At 42.9% G+C, this 16,635-nt stretch overlaps 1 protein-coding gene across 2 annotated transcripts in view; it reads right to left on the bottom strand.

Moving 5' to 3' along the window:
• Tars3 (threonyl-tRNA synthetase 3) overlaps positions 1-16,635 on the bottom strand; it is a 52,392-nt gene that overhangs the window by 15,958 nt on the left and 19,799 nt on the right. Inside the window, exons 10-12 of one of the 2 annotated variants that reach the window (XM_076544441.1) lie at positions 16,052-16,150; positions 5,123-5,289; positions 2,352-2,514 (exon numbers count right to left, since the gene is read on the bottom strand). In XM_076544441.1, coding sequence (XP_076400556.1) covers positions 2,352-2,514; positions 5,123-5,289; positions 16,052-16,150 — 429 coding nt within the window. The remainder of the gene's footprint in view (positions 1-2,351; positions 2,515-5,122; positions 5,290-16,051; positions 16,151-16,635) is intronic. The other variant, XM_076544445.1, reaches the window with a different exon arrangement.

Below are 16,635 nucleotides of genomic sequence, written 5' to 3'. Positions count from 1 at the left end.
AGTTTTCAATGGGAAACAAATGCTGGGTTTTGCCCTGTGCTTTTCTAGCATCCACTGATAGAATAACTATTGAGATATGCCTTCTTTCTTTTTTAAAATCATTTTTATGGTGTTTTTCCCACATGGATGTCTGTACATCATGTGCATGCAGTGTCTATAGAGGCCATGTGGATGCTGGGGACCAAACTCGGGGCTCTTAGGAATGAACAAGAACAGCAAGTGTGCTTGACCACCCACCCAGCCATCTCTTCAGCTTCAAGATAAGTCTTTTTTTTTTCAGTTGGATAATATTGTAAATTATAATGGCTCATTTTATAATACTACACCTGTATCTAATATTATATATCTTCCATTTCTAGGACAGAGTCTACTTGCTTAAGATGCATTGTCCTTTGTGTGCCACACCCAGATCAGTCTTTTCTAGAAATGTCTTTGTCATGCTTTGTTTCAGAGTACTAGAATCCTCTGAGGAGGAGTTGATAACGACTCTTGAGTTTTCTTTAAGATTCTGTCTAGAATTTCCTTCAGTGTTTGGAGTCAGTAAAACCAACATGCACTGTCAATTTGATTTCTGTGATGGCCAAAGGCTACTCATTGAGTTCTACTTGAGCAAAGGCTGGTCATTTGCATTTTTCAATGATTTGTCTACTTATCTGAGTTGCCAAATTTATTGGCATAAGGTTATTCATAAATATGCCTGAAGCATGTGACTCTGGACTTTGGCAGCTTTAAAAGGCCTGGTAGCTTTCTAACCAAATAGTTAAACTTAGTCTATTTATTTATTGGTCTAATAAAGTCTTTTTGCAGTGATAAAAATATATGCCTTATCTCCTGAGTATCTGCGGAGTCTGTACCAATCACACCTCTCATTCCTAAGGCTGGAAACTCGCGTTTTTCCTTTAAACCTGACTAAAAGCTTACAAATGTTGCGATTGTCTCAGCGAACCGGCTTTTGGGTTTGTTGGTGTTCTCTTCATCTGTCTGTTTTCAGTCGGCTCTGCTGTTTCTGTCACTGTACCAGTCCAAGCGTCCTGGCAAGGAGCCTGTAGTAGGTAGGGCAAGGCTGCTGCATGTTATGACCTTGGGACAGGGTTAGGACTCAAGATCCTTTAAGGTACACCCCACGACCTAACCTCCTAAGGCTCTAATTCCTAATGTTTCCACCACCAGCTGGGGACCAAGCCTTCAGTGACAAACTTGAGGGGAATTTAAGAACCAAATAATAGTCTCTTGTTTGCCCATTGTCTCAGATAAACTTTCAATAGCTGTGATGCAACACCATGACCAAAAGCAACTTGGGAAGGAAAGGGTTTATTCTGATTACACTTCCATGTCACAGTCCATCACTGAGGGAAGCCATGGTCGGAATCTGGAGGTAGGAACTAAAGTAGAGGACATGGAGGGGTTCTGCTTACTGGCTTGCTCCTCATGGCGTGCTCAGTTTCTATAAGAATTCAGAACCATCATCCCAGGGGTGGCACTGCCCACAGTGAGCTGGGCCCTACCATACCAACCATAAATTAAGAAAATTCACCCCAGGCTTGTCTACAGGCCCATCTGGTGGTGGCATTTCTTCAGTTGAGGATTCCTCATCCAAACTCTGGCTTGCATCAAGTTGAAATAGAAACCAGCCAGCACACTCATTATCACTGTACTTTCTTTCCTTGTCTTACACTGGATGTAACTGGCTCTTTTTCTTTTCCTGGCTTCTTAAGTAGAAGCTGGGGTGTGTAAATGTCCCTGCAGACATCATTTTAATGGTATCCCATAATTTGTGATACACATGTTTTCATTTTTATTGCATAGATCATATTTTCTAATCTTATTTTGGATTTCTCTTTTGATCTATGGGTCATTTGAAAGTTTCCAAAGAAATTACTGATATTAGTTTTTACAGTGATTTCAGTAATCAGGAAACATTCTATTTTAACAAATCCTTTAAGTTTCCTGAGACTTGTCGTACAGCACAGAATCTCTTGGCTAACTTTCCACCTGCTATTGTTCTATGCCAGGTCAAACTGTCTGGCAGTGTCTGACAATGACCTTTGCATGGCAATTTTAATTTGAACTGAAAAGATAAAACTAAGTTCCAGGCAATACATTGAAAACAAACACCCCAAGTTCCCTTAAAATACCCCACTTGTGGAAGTTGAGTTAATAAAGTAAGTGAAGGAAAACAGTAAACTCCACTCTGGGAAATGATTGGCCTCTTAACTCTAAACCAGAGGACCAGGGAAGGTTTCTCTCAGTGATTGTGCAGAGACAAGGGTACATACACATCACACTGCACAGCCACTGGAAGAGCCTGAGTGTGGTCTATGGAGCCAGCCCTCCCCAGTGTCCTTGCCTACCTGCTCCACCATACAGAAGATGTGAGCATCGTCCTGCTGGAAGCGCCTGACTCGGGTTAAGCCACTTAGAGTTCCTGACAATTCATTTCTATGAAGAACTCCAAAATCAGCAAATCGAACAGGCATTTCTCTCCAGGATCGTGGGCGATGCGCAAACATTAGACTTGAAAAGACATAGAATTGAACAGACTTTACATGGTGGAGAGAAAAGTGATCATCTAACACTCTGACACTAAGTGTCTAGATGTGCAAATATTAAATCAATTAGATTTGTGCTGGGTCTTAGATCAACAGGCTTTTTTTTTTTTCCTCCTGTGATTATTTTTATTTATCTTTTTGACCTGGAGATGGAACCCTACGCCTCACATACTAAGGATGTGCCATATAAAGTGACTGACAACCTTAGGCCTCTTCTAGAAGACATCTGTGAACTGCCATCACAGCAGCACTGAGAAAGAATCCTGGCCACTCTCTCCTCCTGGATGCTGCCCCTGTCTTCATCCATTCAGTGACTGCCCTCTGGATGCTGCCCCTGTCTTCATCCATTCAGTGACTGCCCCCTGGATGCTGCCCCTGTCTTCATCCATTCAGTGACTGCCCCCTGGATGCTGCCCCTGTCTTCATCCATTCAGTGACTGCCCCCTGGATGCTGCCCCTGTCTTCATCCATTCAGTGACTGCCCTCTGGATGCTGCCCCTGTCTTCATCCATTCAGTGACTGCCCCCTGGATGCTGCCCCCGGCAGGCTGGTGATTTCTCCTCAGGTTCCAGCAACACCTCAAGCAGGATGACTTGGTGCTGGTCTAGTTTTGTTGTTGTACACTATCATCTACCTATCTGTTCTTGGTCTCCTCTGAGCTCCAGGAGAAAACAGAATGTGTCTTAATGACTTCTAGCACCAAGCATGAGACATGCTCAACTAAGGTTCTCGGCCGAATGAGAGCATCCTCTTCCATAGAAAACACTCCTGGCTCCCTTATCTCATCACCATCCAGCCACCGTGTTCCCAGTCTCTTATCCTGAGGCAGGAAGATGCAACACTACATTCTCTGCTTTCATTCAGCCTTCCTTAGAGTTGGGACCACAGGCTACAGCTTGAAATGGAACTTACTGGGAAGGGATCCTGAGGAATTAACGATGCTTCTGCGAATGCTGTGGGCACCAGCTGGCCCCACTTCATTGGAAGAGGATGGAGATTATCTACAGACAGTTTCCACATTAGAGTTACAAACACATTTTTTATGTGCTTCCATCATAAATTCTAATTTATTTTAATCTTTTCTTTAAAAGGCAGAAGGCTTTCTTGAATGTCTAGAGATTTGTTTTGATAGCTGGCTTCTGATGTCAATGTACTAGAAACTATGTATGTTGCTAAGAAAAACTATAAGCTTGGGAATGTGTGTGTGTAGAAGATTGTGTTTATTCACTTCTATTTGTAAAATCCATTTATCTTAGGAGGTTGAATTTGCATGCTAACTTTATAATTATAATCTTTCATCGAATCCAAAACAGCACTGATTGTAGGACATACATTTATTTCATGTGCCACTAAGGAAAAAAAAAAAAAACTCTGTGTGTGTGTGTGTGCGCACATCTTTATGGGCATGCAGATGTCACATGTAGAGACCAGAGGTTGATAATGTTGGGTATCATCTTTATCACACACCACCTTTTCATTGTTTGTTTAATTTTGAGAATAGATATCTCAAGGAGACCGTAGCTCACTCATTGGCCAAACTGGCATGCCAACAACTGCCCTCTCCTTGTCCCCAAATACTGGGACTATTAGAGGCATGTGTCACTGTGCACAGCTTTTGATGTCGACACTAGGGATGAAGGCGGGGATGCAAGCTCAGGTTCTCACGCTTGCACAGCAAGTGCTCTACCCACCGAGCCGCCTCCCCAGCCCTAGACAGTAACTGTTGATTGATATTGTGATGAATATTAACACACCACCAACTCTAAGATGTATCACAGTCCAGAGACATTGAAATGTAGAGGGAAAGGTACTTCCAGAATGGTCCACTGATCAAGACTCTGTGGATCTTATTATAATCACCCAAACAGTATGCAAGAATTAAATATCCTATGAACATGTATCTTTGAAGTATATTATAATTAGGAAGGCAAATATAATGATCTATAAAATCAACACACACTATTAGCCTCTGAGAAGTACAGCAAATGAGAGTTCCCTGCTGTGGAATGTCTTTCTGTATGCTGTGAATATGTGTTGCTCCCATTGGCTAATAAATAAAGCTGTTTTGGCCTATTGCAAGGCAATTTAGAATCAGGTGGGAAATCCAAGCAGAGATGCGGAAAGAAGATCAGAGTCGAGGGAGATGTGAGCTGGCTGCCCAAGGAGCAACAAGACACCAGTAACACCACGGCCACGTGGCAAAACATAGATTACTAGAAATGGGTTAACTTAAGATGAAAGAGCTAGCTAGCAAGAGGCCTGCCATAGGCCATACAGTTGGCAATTAATATAAGCTTCTGAGTGATTATTTTGTAAGTAGCTGTGGGACCTAAGGGCCTGGCAGGACACAGGAAAACTTCCAGCTACAGTTCCCAGCTAACATTCCATGCCTGTCAGGCTCATTTTAAAAAGGAGCTTCATTCTCTAGAATGAAATAATGAGGTAAGGCAATTAATAGCCTCCACACTTCCCGTTACAGGAAATCACTTAAAAAGCAAAGTACCAACATGCAAAGCTAACTTGGATGAAGGACTATGTACATGTGCAGGGTCCCCTTCATGTCCAATACTCACCAGTGCCCGGGACAGTTCATGGGTTTGAGGGCAAAAGTGTCCTTTTCAATATCAAAGGTGAACATGTTGTTACTGTAATGCTGCCAATGGCCTGAGGTTTCCCAGAGTTTACTGTTGTACATGTTAGGAGAGAGCACTTCTGTGAAGTTACGCTTGTGATACTCCTCCTTGAAGACAAACATGGTTGATGTTAAAATCTGCCAGGTTAGAGCACAACTCCAAGAAGACTAACACTATGAACTACTGTTTTAAAACTCAAGTCATGTCTTCTATTAATTCCTGTTTCCTCAGGTTCAGGTGTGACAGGTTTAAGATTGGCAGTTTTGTGGATTATGAACAAAAAGTCTGCATATTCACAGTAAACCTTGCATTAGTATATTTATTTCACAGCATACCACAGTACTGCCATTCAGTATCCCCTAGAAGGCTCATGTGTTGAAGGTTTGGTCCACAGCTGGTGGACTCAAGCATTGGGAGATGGCTGAGCCGTGAGAACTCTGACTTCATCAGTGGATTCCTAATTTGATGACACTGTTGGGCAGTAATGGAAACTTTCAGAGGCAGGGCCTAATTAGAGGACGTACATCCCTGGGATGTCTCCTTGGGATCTGCATCTTCTGAATCTGGTCCCCTGCATCTCTGTCCTCTGTTCCTGGCTGTCAGGAGGTGAGTCACTTTGCTCCTCCAGCCTTCTACCATGATGCTCTGGTTCAGCACAGCTCCCCAGATGGCAGAGCCAGCCAACAATGGGCTCTCTGAGCTGGGAGCCAAAATGAGTCCTTCCTCTTCTAAACTGTTTCCGGTATCTTACAGAAAAAAAAATTCAAACAGATGCAAATAGTATAGACACAAATGTTTCAGTGTTTTCAAACTTAGTAACTGAAATTCTATATACTTAGTGTCTTATTTCACTATAACTAAAAACTTTGAAGTCTAATAAACTATAACACTTTTCCCTATGATTTAGAAGACCTAATAATTTTAAAACTTGTAAATCTGAATGCCCTGTTCCACGTTATAGTATTGACCCATTTAATTTTAAGCAGCAATAAAACTGAGACTTTTAATGTGTAACACAACAAGTGTTATCTACTAAGCCACAGCAGTTTCTCCCACCTATTAGCAGCTTCCTTCATTAAATCCATGGGGCTAAGAGAGGAGAACCCCCCAAGTATTTTTAAAGTTTTATTTCTATTTTTAAATTTCAACATAGCAGTTTGGTTGATTATTCCTTAGATATTCATAAATCATTTGTAAAAAATTTAATGAACACATGACACAAATCTAGACAACCATATTTCAAACAAGCTAAAAAGTATTTCTCATATATTTTTTAAAAAGGCATACTTTTATGATGGAAAGAGCTGCCCCTGGTATTTTTCAGCAGAACACATTTCCCAGGACAATGATGGACATGCTGGACCTCAGCTACCCAGCAAGGCACTTACCCATCCTTCATGTCTGTCCAGATTAGAAATCCTTGACAAAGTGGTATGTCATATGAATGGTGGTAATTATTTGTGGTTATGACAGAAAAAGTTCTATACATTTAAATAAAGATGATCTTGGAAACCAAAAGTCGGTGTGTATATGCATGTGAGTATGTATTGTGTTTATTAGAGACCTCTTCTAAGGCTGAACTAAGGAGATGTTCAAAAAGTTATCCATGATGAATACACTCATATTAGATATCAATATTTTATCAAGGTGTTTGGAAATTATGTCAAACTATTCTTGAATAAAGTTTTGTATTCTCTCCTCAAATTCATATACTGAAACCTTAACCCTAAAAGATGACATTACGAGGTGAGGCCTCAGGCTGCTGATTGGGCCATAAAGGTATTAAATAATTAGTATCCCTAACAAAGGGATTCCTGGGCATCTTTCTGTCTTATGAAGCTACCAGAAGAAGGCAGCAGTCTGCAACCTAGAGCAGGCCCTCAACAGACCTGACTTTGTTGGGACCTGATCTGAGACTTTTAACCCTTGGACTGTGAGAAATAGATTTTTATTATTTATAAGCCACTAAGTCCCTAGAACTTTGTTATGGCACACAGGACCAAATAAGACAATTTTCTATGAAGCAAAGCATCAGTAGATACTACATTTATTTAAGGAAGAACCTTTTGTTGCTGCTTAGACAGGGCTTCACCATCAGCCCAGGCTGGCCCTCAAACTCATAATCTTCCTTGCCTTGGCCTCCCAGGCATACCCACCATGCCTGGAAATCAACAGATTCTACATTTTAATATAAAATATTAACACATAGGTGATATATATATCTCTCTATAACATACACATAGTATAGAATCACGTATAGGATAGCACAAATTCAAAATGCTACTGATACATCCCAATGAAAACAGTGCATGCTCACTGCACCTTTTTCTACAGATTTGAACTTTTCAAAAGAAAAAGTTGAGGGAAAATATGTCTGACACTATGCTGTCAATTTCTCAAGGGCAAAGAAAGGCAATTGCTGAGAAAGAGCAAGCTCATGACCCAGCTGTCTTAGTTAGTGTTTCCATTGCTATGATTAAACACAACCAAAGGCAGTTGGGAGGAAAGGGTTTATTGAGCTTACTCTTCTACATCGTAATCCATCATTGAAGGAAGTCAGGACAGGAACTCACATGGCAGGAACCTGGAGGCAGGAACTAGTACAGAGGTCATGGAGGGGAGCTGCTTACTGGCTTGCTTCCCATGACTTGTTCAGCTTGCTTTCTTATAGAACCTAGGACCACCAGTCCAGGGATAGCTCCAACCACAATGGGCTCCCTCATCAATCATTAATTAAGAAAATGCCCTACAGGCTTGCTCACATCCCCATCTTATAGAAGCATTTCTTAATTGAGAGGTCCCCTCTCAGATGACTAAGCCTATGTCAAGTTGACATAAGACTAGCCACCTCACCAGCACTGCCCATAATCCAGGCACCTCCATCTGGTCTCCTGCAGAATCTTGATGACTGACTGGGTGCTGAGAACCACATTTGCCTCCTGAAGTAACAGTTTCCTGTCATATCTCTCTGCCTGTGCCTAGTGACCTGGTCACTCAAACACATCTCAGTGGCCCCTAAGTATCAGTACTATTGAAAAAGTTTTCACATATCTTCTCTCTATAAAAGCTAAAGCAATTCTGCATCGATAGCTCTTTCACAAAGTTCCACTAAAATAACTATAAAGTTTGTTTATTTGTGTGTATGTGGTGCCGATGCCCACTCCTGTGCATTCCCACACCAGTAGTTGCTGAACCTACAGTTCAGATCTGAAGTGAAATTGCACTAAGATCACTTGATGACACATGGTTGAGACTGTGGGGAACAAATGCCACTATCCAAGCCCAGAATGAATGGGTGCTGAGGCACAAGGGGTGTTGGTGCTGGGCATGCTCACTGACCCCATCTACCCCACCCCACCCCATCTGCTGTGATGGTTAATTCTTTGTCAGCTTGATTCCACTAAGGGGTGCTCAGATGGAACACTGCTTTGGGGTGCATCGAAGAACGAGATTCTGGTTGAGACCAGCATCTGAAGTTGGTAGGGTAAATAGATGACCCTTGAAGATGTGGATGAGCATCATTTAATCCACTGAGTGTGTGAAAAGGACAGCAGGCGAAAGAGGGAGACTTTGGCTTCTTTTGGCTCCTGACTGCCTACTGAGCTGGTAGAGGCAGTCTCCTGCCCTTGGACTTGGGTTTACATCACCCCGTCTCTCGATGGCAATTCCGCACAGTAAGCAAGCAATTCCTCTGTGTACCCAATTGGTCTGTTTCTCAGGCAAATCTTTAATACTTCTTTTGTTACTTCTGGCTGGGTTTGGCCAATAGAAAACTCTGAAGATTCCAAGAACAGCAGAGGGAAGCTGGGGTACTTGCCTCCTTCCCTGCTCCTTCTCTGCCTTGAGTTTACACTGGTCCTGACATTGTTTTCTACTTAAGTTCTGTTCTGTGGCTTTCAGCTCTCTGGGTATCTTACTCATCCTCTCATCTTCAGACCTGACAGGGAAGACGAAGCAGCTCCCCCTGGGTCATCCTTGTGTGCTCCACTGTCCCTCTGTAGTCCCTCCTGACTAGACAGACCCCTCTGTCACTATTTCCTTCAGCAGACTCTTCTCAGCTAAACCACGGAGTGCATCCCTCAGGACTCCCCCCCCCCCCCCATGGAAAGATAGTGCTCTGAGACTTTACATGTCTGCAAAGAAATCCACTGCCACTGTGAGGAAAGAGGAGGCCAACAGGTGAGCAAGTCTGAGGATGAGAACCTCTCCTTCTATGTCTCTAATCTCAGTGAGTCAAGCAGATCTGGAAATTCAAAACACAGGACTGACAAGATTCCTAAAGGGAACCTCATACAGTGCTGCAAGGAACACAAAAATAATAGTCACTAAAAATGGAAACTGGTGTGATTCTTTCTTTCCTTTTCTTTTCTTTCTTGAGACAGGGTTTCTCTGTGAAGCAGTCCTAGCTGTCCTGGAACTCACTCTGTAGACTAGGCTGTCCTCGAACTCACAGAGATCCTCCTGCCTCTACCTCCCAAGTGCTGGGATTAAAGGTGTGCGCCACCATTGCCTGGCTAGGGTGATGTTTTCTTTTAAAGTTCAACATAGCTTGCCATGAGACCCTGGAATGACTCTCCTAGATATTTGCTAAAATAAAATGAAAACTTATGCTCATACAAAAACCCATACATGAATATTTATAGCAAAATATTTACAATTGTCAAAACTGGGAACAAATATCCAAATGAGCTTCAGTCAGGAAGAAGATAAATAAGCTGTTCTGTGTTTGAACAACAGAATACCATTCAGCAGGAAAGGGTGGACCACTGAGAAACCAAACAGATACAAAGTCATTTTCAAAAGGCTATACAGTTATAATCCCATTTATATACCAAAAGTTTGGGGATAGGGAATGGATCCACCGAGTTTACCTAAGATTGAGGGTGGGGAGGGTTCAGCTCAAAATGGGTAGCAAGAGGGAACTATTAGAGATGATAAAACTATTCTATATCCTAATTGTTACAGTGTTAACACAATTTCCCATGTTATCAAAAAGCACAATTCACCGCACAAAATTTTGAAATAAAAACAATTCTTTTTTTTTTTTTTTTTTTGGTTTTTTGAGACAGGGTTTCTCTGTGTAGCTTTGCGCCTTTCCTGGAACTCACTTGGTAGCCCAGGCTGGCCTCGAACTCACAGAGATCCGCCTGCCTCTGCCTCCCGAGTGCTGGGATTAAAGGCGTACGCCACCACTGCCCGGCTAAAACGATTCTTTTAAAGGTGAGAGGGGTAAAGGAAGAGGCAGTGGATAGACAATTTCCAAGATGAAAGGGAGAAGAATTGGGTGGGCAGAGGTGCCAGGGCATCACTGTTTATGCATGATCTGCTGTCCAGATAGTTGGTAGCCAACACAAACAAAGGTGCCTCACCTTTACTCACTACAAGCCAGAGTCATCTGACTTCAGAGCTCTGGAGTTTCCTTTGTGTCTGGAAGATGTGCCGACCAGCCCACTCGGCTGCCTGTATGGTCTTCCACAGAAAGGCAGCCTTAGCTCTGAGGGGGACAGGCCCTGCCCACACTGCCTCCACAGAGGCTCACTGTACTCACACCACACATCCCTATCTCTCTGCCCTCACCTGGGCAGACGAGGACTTGGCATCAAGCTTAGAGGCTGTTGCTATCGGGCCGGCAGACGGTCTCGGCAGCCTGGCACTGCTGAGAACCTGCCCCGTGTGCAAGCCCTCTCCTGAAAAATAATTCACAAAAACAGAGGCTCACAGGGAGAACACAGGACAAAGAAGACATAGGTAGCCAAATACAGGAAGGTGAACTACACAACATTCCTCTTACAAAAGATATAGTTTAAGTAAAGAAACAGAGAGAGGAAGAAAATAAGGACATTATGTAAATTAAAGCATATGAGAGCTCATTTGCCTATATTAATAGCAAAACAGACTAAAAAAGTCTGTAAAAAGTCAACTGTCCTCTCATTTCACTTCTGAGCAATGCCAGAAAGCAGAGTGGGGGCGTTAGACCAGTGGGTCTCAACCTGTCGGCCGTGATTCCTTTGGAAAACGTCTATCTCCAAAAAATAGTTATATCACGATTCATAACAGTAGCAAAATTACAGTTATGAAGTAGCAATGAAAATAATTTATGGTTGGGGGTCACCACAGCATGAGGAACTGTATTAATGGTCACAGCATCAGGAAGGTTGAGAACCACTGCTCTAGACACTGGGGAGGGCAAAGGAAAGTTAGTGTTTGATGAGTGCAGAATTTCAATTTGGGATCATGACAAAACCCTGAAGACTTTGAGTTTTATAAGAGGAAAAGAATTCTGGGGAAGGATGGTGATAGCTATATAACAATATAAACATGCTCAATGAGAAGGAGTTGTAAGTTTAAAATGCCTAAATTGTCAATATTGATTCTATATTTTACCACAAAACAACTTTATTGGGGTACAATTTACATGCAAGAAAGTTCACCAGTTTGAAGTATGTAATTCAATAATGTTTGGAGGTTGCTTTCTCACTGCAGTTTTAGGACCTTGCTCCTTTCAGCTGAGGAGTGGTCTACTAGACAAGCATGATGCCCAGCCTCTCACAAGCTGGTGACTTTCTGCACCATTAGGAAAGAAAGCTAGGAACAGCCCAGTGCAGGTCACTGTGTAGCAACAACTTTTCATTTTTCTTTGATACACAGCTAGGAGAAGAATTGATTGGTTATATTATGTTATATAACCCAAAGAGATGACTGGCTATATTATGTTAATACTTCCTTAGTTTTTAGGGAAATCGATAGCCAAACTGGGCTGGCAAGATGGCTCAGAGAGGAAAAGCACTTGTCAGATAAGCCTGCTAACCTCAGCTTGATCTCCAAAACCCACGCTTTTTTTAAAAAAAAAAAGCCAGAGGCCACAGTGAGCATTTGTAATCCCAGCATTCCTACTTCAAGATGGGAGGTGGAGGCGGGAGAACCGCCCAGAGCTTGAGGACCAGATAGCCTGGAGCACATGGTGCAGGGGTGGGGGCGGGGGGGGGGGTAGCCGGCAAAATGTTTCTCCCAGACACCTCTTTGCTTGTTTGACTATTCCCTTCTCTACACAGAAGCTCTTCAGTTTCCTGAGCCCCATCTGTCAGCTGCTGGCCTCATTTCCTGAGTGACCAGCATCCCTTTTGGGAACCCTTGCCTATGCCTACATGTATCCTGTAGCATACACCCTAGCGTCTTCTAGCAGTTTCACTTTCGGGTTTTATGTTGAGGTCTTTGATCCATCTGGAGTTGAGTTTTGTGCAGGGTGAGGGACAGGGATCTAGTCTCATTTTTCTACATGCAGATAGCCAGTTTTACCTGTCAACATCTTTGATGAAGATGTTATCTTTTCTCCACTCTTTGTGGCATCTTTGCATGAACTTAAATCTGGGTTGTTTTTTGTTGTTGTTGTTGTTCTATTTTGTTGATCTACATATCTGGTTTTGTGCAAAGCAAGTTTTACGTGGGTGTGGTGGTATGCATCTTTAATATGCAGAAATGGGAGGCTGACACAGGAGGATTGCAAGTCTGAGACTGATGTAGATATAGAAGACTGTGACTCAAAATCAATCTACAGTCAATAAAAATACCCCATGACCTAGCAATTCTATTTTTAGAGAATACCAAAGACAAAATTACAGCAATTTAGTTATCTGCAATGGCTTTACTCTCTGCTCTAGGACTTTCAAGGACAGAGGAAGATTTAAGAAGGAAACAAAACCCCAAAGTGAAGCACTCATCTCAAAATGATTTCCCTTGCCAGGAGGGAACAAGGAACAGAAAACAACTGTTGCGGTAGCCTTGGCTGTTTCACTAATATTACTTCCTTTAAGAAGGAACACAGAGGGAATTGTCACTCTCATGCCAACAGACAACGGCCTGTTTAAGGAGTTTGGCTATTCCCTCTCTGACCCAGGTCTCTCTGAAGGTGAGGTAAGCAGTGGGCCCTTGATTGGTGATGAACCTTAGCATGGTTGACTCCATCTGGACTTGTTAGTCTAGTATAAAATCTTAGTCCAAACGACTGTCTTGTGATTTCTATTTCCCAGAAGTGAGTAGCTGTATGTACCAAAAAACAAGAAAGTTCATGGTGGACTATGTATGGTAGCTCTAAACTGGAAGTGATCTAAACACCTATGGCATAATGGATTATCATGTATGGCACCCACAAAATGAAGTACCTGAAATAACACCACCAACCCCTAACACACCACCACAGCTTGGCTGAATCTCAGACACAAAGTTGAACAAAAGAAGCACCAAAACACAACAATGTGATCCCACTTGCATGAAGTTTAAGATCAGGCAACGCTAATCTGTGTTGACATCTGTGAACAGAGGGAAGACCAGGTGGGGGCAGAGACAAGTGGTAGACATCAGAACTTCTACAGCCTGGCCATGGCCACCACCAAGTGCCTCCTACCCTCCTGCCATCTCCGAAGAGAACTGTCTTCTGTATCCTTTCCCTCCATCATCTTTATATAATGTGGGGGAAGAAGGAGGTGGCCAGGAGGTGTCATGGATCTTTCACTCAAAGGTCTGAAGATAGAGAAGGAATGTACTTGATACCAAGGAACCTCATCTGCTCTCAAACAAGATCTTATTGGACACTCAGTGGTGTGTCAACCAGATGAGACTTCTAATAGTTTGCTCCTCAGTAGCAGAACATAAGAATGGGGCAGAGCTGCTTTCTTGGAGTCTTTGGGAGCTGACGAGAGACCCAGACCTGTCAGCCTGTCAAATGGAGACATAGAGAACCATGAAGCCCAGGGATGGCAGCATCTACAGTGAGCTGGGCCTTCCCACATCAATCATCAATCAAGAAAATGACCACAGACTTGCCTACAGGCCAGTCTGATGGAGGCATTTTCTCTATTGAGGTTCCTTCTTCCTAGATGACTGCAGCTTGTTTCAAGATGATAAAACAAACAAACAAATAAACCAGGTCACTGAGTTATTGTTTTCCATCTTGGCAGAGGGTGAACATCCCACAGGAAGACAGCATCATTCTCTCTAGTTATTTTATGTATTATATAAGACACACAATTGAAAAATTTTTAGAGGAGGAAAGAATCAAAATCACATGACTGAGAATTAGGGTCACAACTAGCTGGGGTTACTGGGCATGGTGGCACTTGCTGTAACCTCAGCATTTGAGAAGTGGGGCAGGAAAATCAGAACTTCAGCTACCCTTATATATATAGCAAGTTCAAGACTAGCCAGGTCTACATGAGTCCCTTGAAAGAAAAAAGCAAGTAAAAAACAAACATAAAAAACTAGCTGAGGTCATTTGGAAGTTCTTTTATGCATGATGAGACCATGACTTCACACAAGGGTATCTGGGAACTTAAGGGGCTCAGCCCTTCCCTTAGCATTAGAGACCACTGGGGTTGTGTATTTAAATGCTTTCTAGTGCAGCAACCCACGCAATCAGACTTGGGCCTGACCATCAGCCATGTCTGTCTTGCATCTATAAAAGACAAGAGAGCCCTTTAAGGCCACCAGAACGGCTTTGTGCTTATTCATCCATACCTAGCCTGGAGTTTCAGGGACCAGGGCTATGCTGATGCCAAAGCAAAGAGCACAGGGAAGCAGCAGTGAGTCATCACTACCACCCACCCAAACCTCCAGACTCTTCAATCACCCTTCAGGCCTCACTCCCCTGCCTCTGTTCTAATGCCTACAGTGGTTGTCCTTACTGCAAGGAATGCAGGCCAAGTGCTACTCCATAGAGGTCAACCTCAGCCTCCACAGGCACAGTGCAAGAAGGGAGGGAAGAGAAGGAAGAGCTGTAGCCATAGCGACGGCCCAGCACATTTGATGGATGCCCCTTTTCCCAGAAAGGTCCTGAAGAAAGCGATCCCTCGAATGGGGGTTAGGGAGAAACAGGCAAGAGGAAGACATGCTCAGAACAGAAGGATTCCAAAATCTGAGACATGAAGACAGCAACCAGGGTGAAGAGGAACAGGAGGAAGAGGTGCTAAGTAAGACATGAGGTCCCAAGGGTCTAAGCATGAAGGTAAGTCTGGAGTGTTTTCTTCATAACAGATATGAAGGAAATATTTACTGAGCCAAGTGGAACCTCTGCAAATGAGCTGTAGAGAGCACAATGGTCTTTGGAGGGAGTCTGAGAGCGATCAGTGATCAGTACATAGAAATCAGGCAGCAAAACTTAGGCAGATTCCACCTCACTCACTGCTGGGTATATTCTGAGAAATGCACTGAGGGGCAGTTTGATTGTGGGAACCCAAGAGTCCCCTCACACAAACTAAGAAAACAACAGGAACTGAAAACCATGGGACCATAAGGCTGCCCACTATAGTCTGGACAACACACTCTTAAGGAATCACCACCACATGTCAACAGCATGCCACAGTGCAAGGCAGTAACTGTTATAGGAAAGACTAAACAAGGGAAGATTGGAAAATTAGCTCCAGCAGTCCAAACGGCCCACCTCTGAGCAGTATCTTCAAAGCCCTAAGCCTACGCCTGCAACACTAAGCAGGCTCAACCATGGGGGGCAGACACAACTTCACTCCCCTCCTGGAGATGTCTGGTTACCTGGTAGTTATGCCGAGTGAGCAGAAGGCACTGGGGCCCACTAGTCACCTTGGAGAAGCAGTGCCTCTCAGAGCAGCATTCTCTGCCACAGGAGAGCTACACTCAGTAGATTGTAATGTTCCACATCCTTAGAGACTTAGGATACAATGCCTGTATTTTATGAAATTCAAGAAAGTAAACCATCTCCATGTCTTCAGGTAGAATCTAGCATTTTGTTTTTTAGTTCCAAAATTCTTACATTACTAAAAATTAATGGAAACCCTTATTATGAGAGAAGATAGTAAGATGTAGAATGTAGATAAATAAGAATATTTCTAAAAACTAACTTACTCGTATGAAATCTGTAAGTGTATTATAAATGAAGGCTCCTCTGGGGAGAAAGAAGCAGCTTCCAGGGCTCAGGTCATGGAAGAAGAAAAGCTCTTGTTCCTAGATTGAAACAATAATTGCATTTCAAATTTCATCTCTTGCTTAATGTTTATCATATCTGATGTGACAGTCATAAAATGTCATTTTATCCTCCCATCGTTTATTGCTAGGCATCCCAAAGTCCCTCAGTGTCTATCCAGACATATAATGCATATACAATAGCACATGAAAAATTGTCAGTTACATTTATAATTACTTTTCTTCTTCACTACTAATTTTTTAAAGTGTAAGTCAGTAGCTAATTGACTGAGTTTTCTTCAGACATTTAGAACATAGGTCTCATGCGGGGACAACATAATAAGATGAGAAAGAAAGTCCACTGCAGAAGGTGGGTTTCAGGTGATGTGACCTTCTCACGGTGCCAACCCCTGAGAGTCTGCCCTCTGCACAGGGTGTCTCCCAGCAGCACCGCCAACCACTTCTCACCACAGATGTGGACAGCTTCATAAACGAATGTTCTGCCCATCACAGGGCACAGCTCAATC

Source organism: Peromyscus maniculatus, chromosome 1, assembly GCF_049852395.1.
Source record: "Peromyscus maniculatus bairdii isolate BWxNUB_F1_BW_parent chromosome 1, HU_Pman_BW_mat_3.1, whole genome shotgun sequence".
Taxonomy (NCBI): domain Eukaryota; kingdom Metazoa; phylum Chordata; class Mammalia; order Rodentia; family Cricetidae; genus Peromyscus; species Peromyscus maniculatus.
Note: the sequence above shows the minus strand (reverse complement) of the source record. Positions and strands in the feature narration are given on the sequence as shown.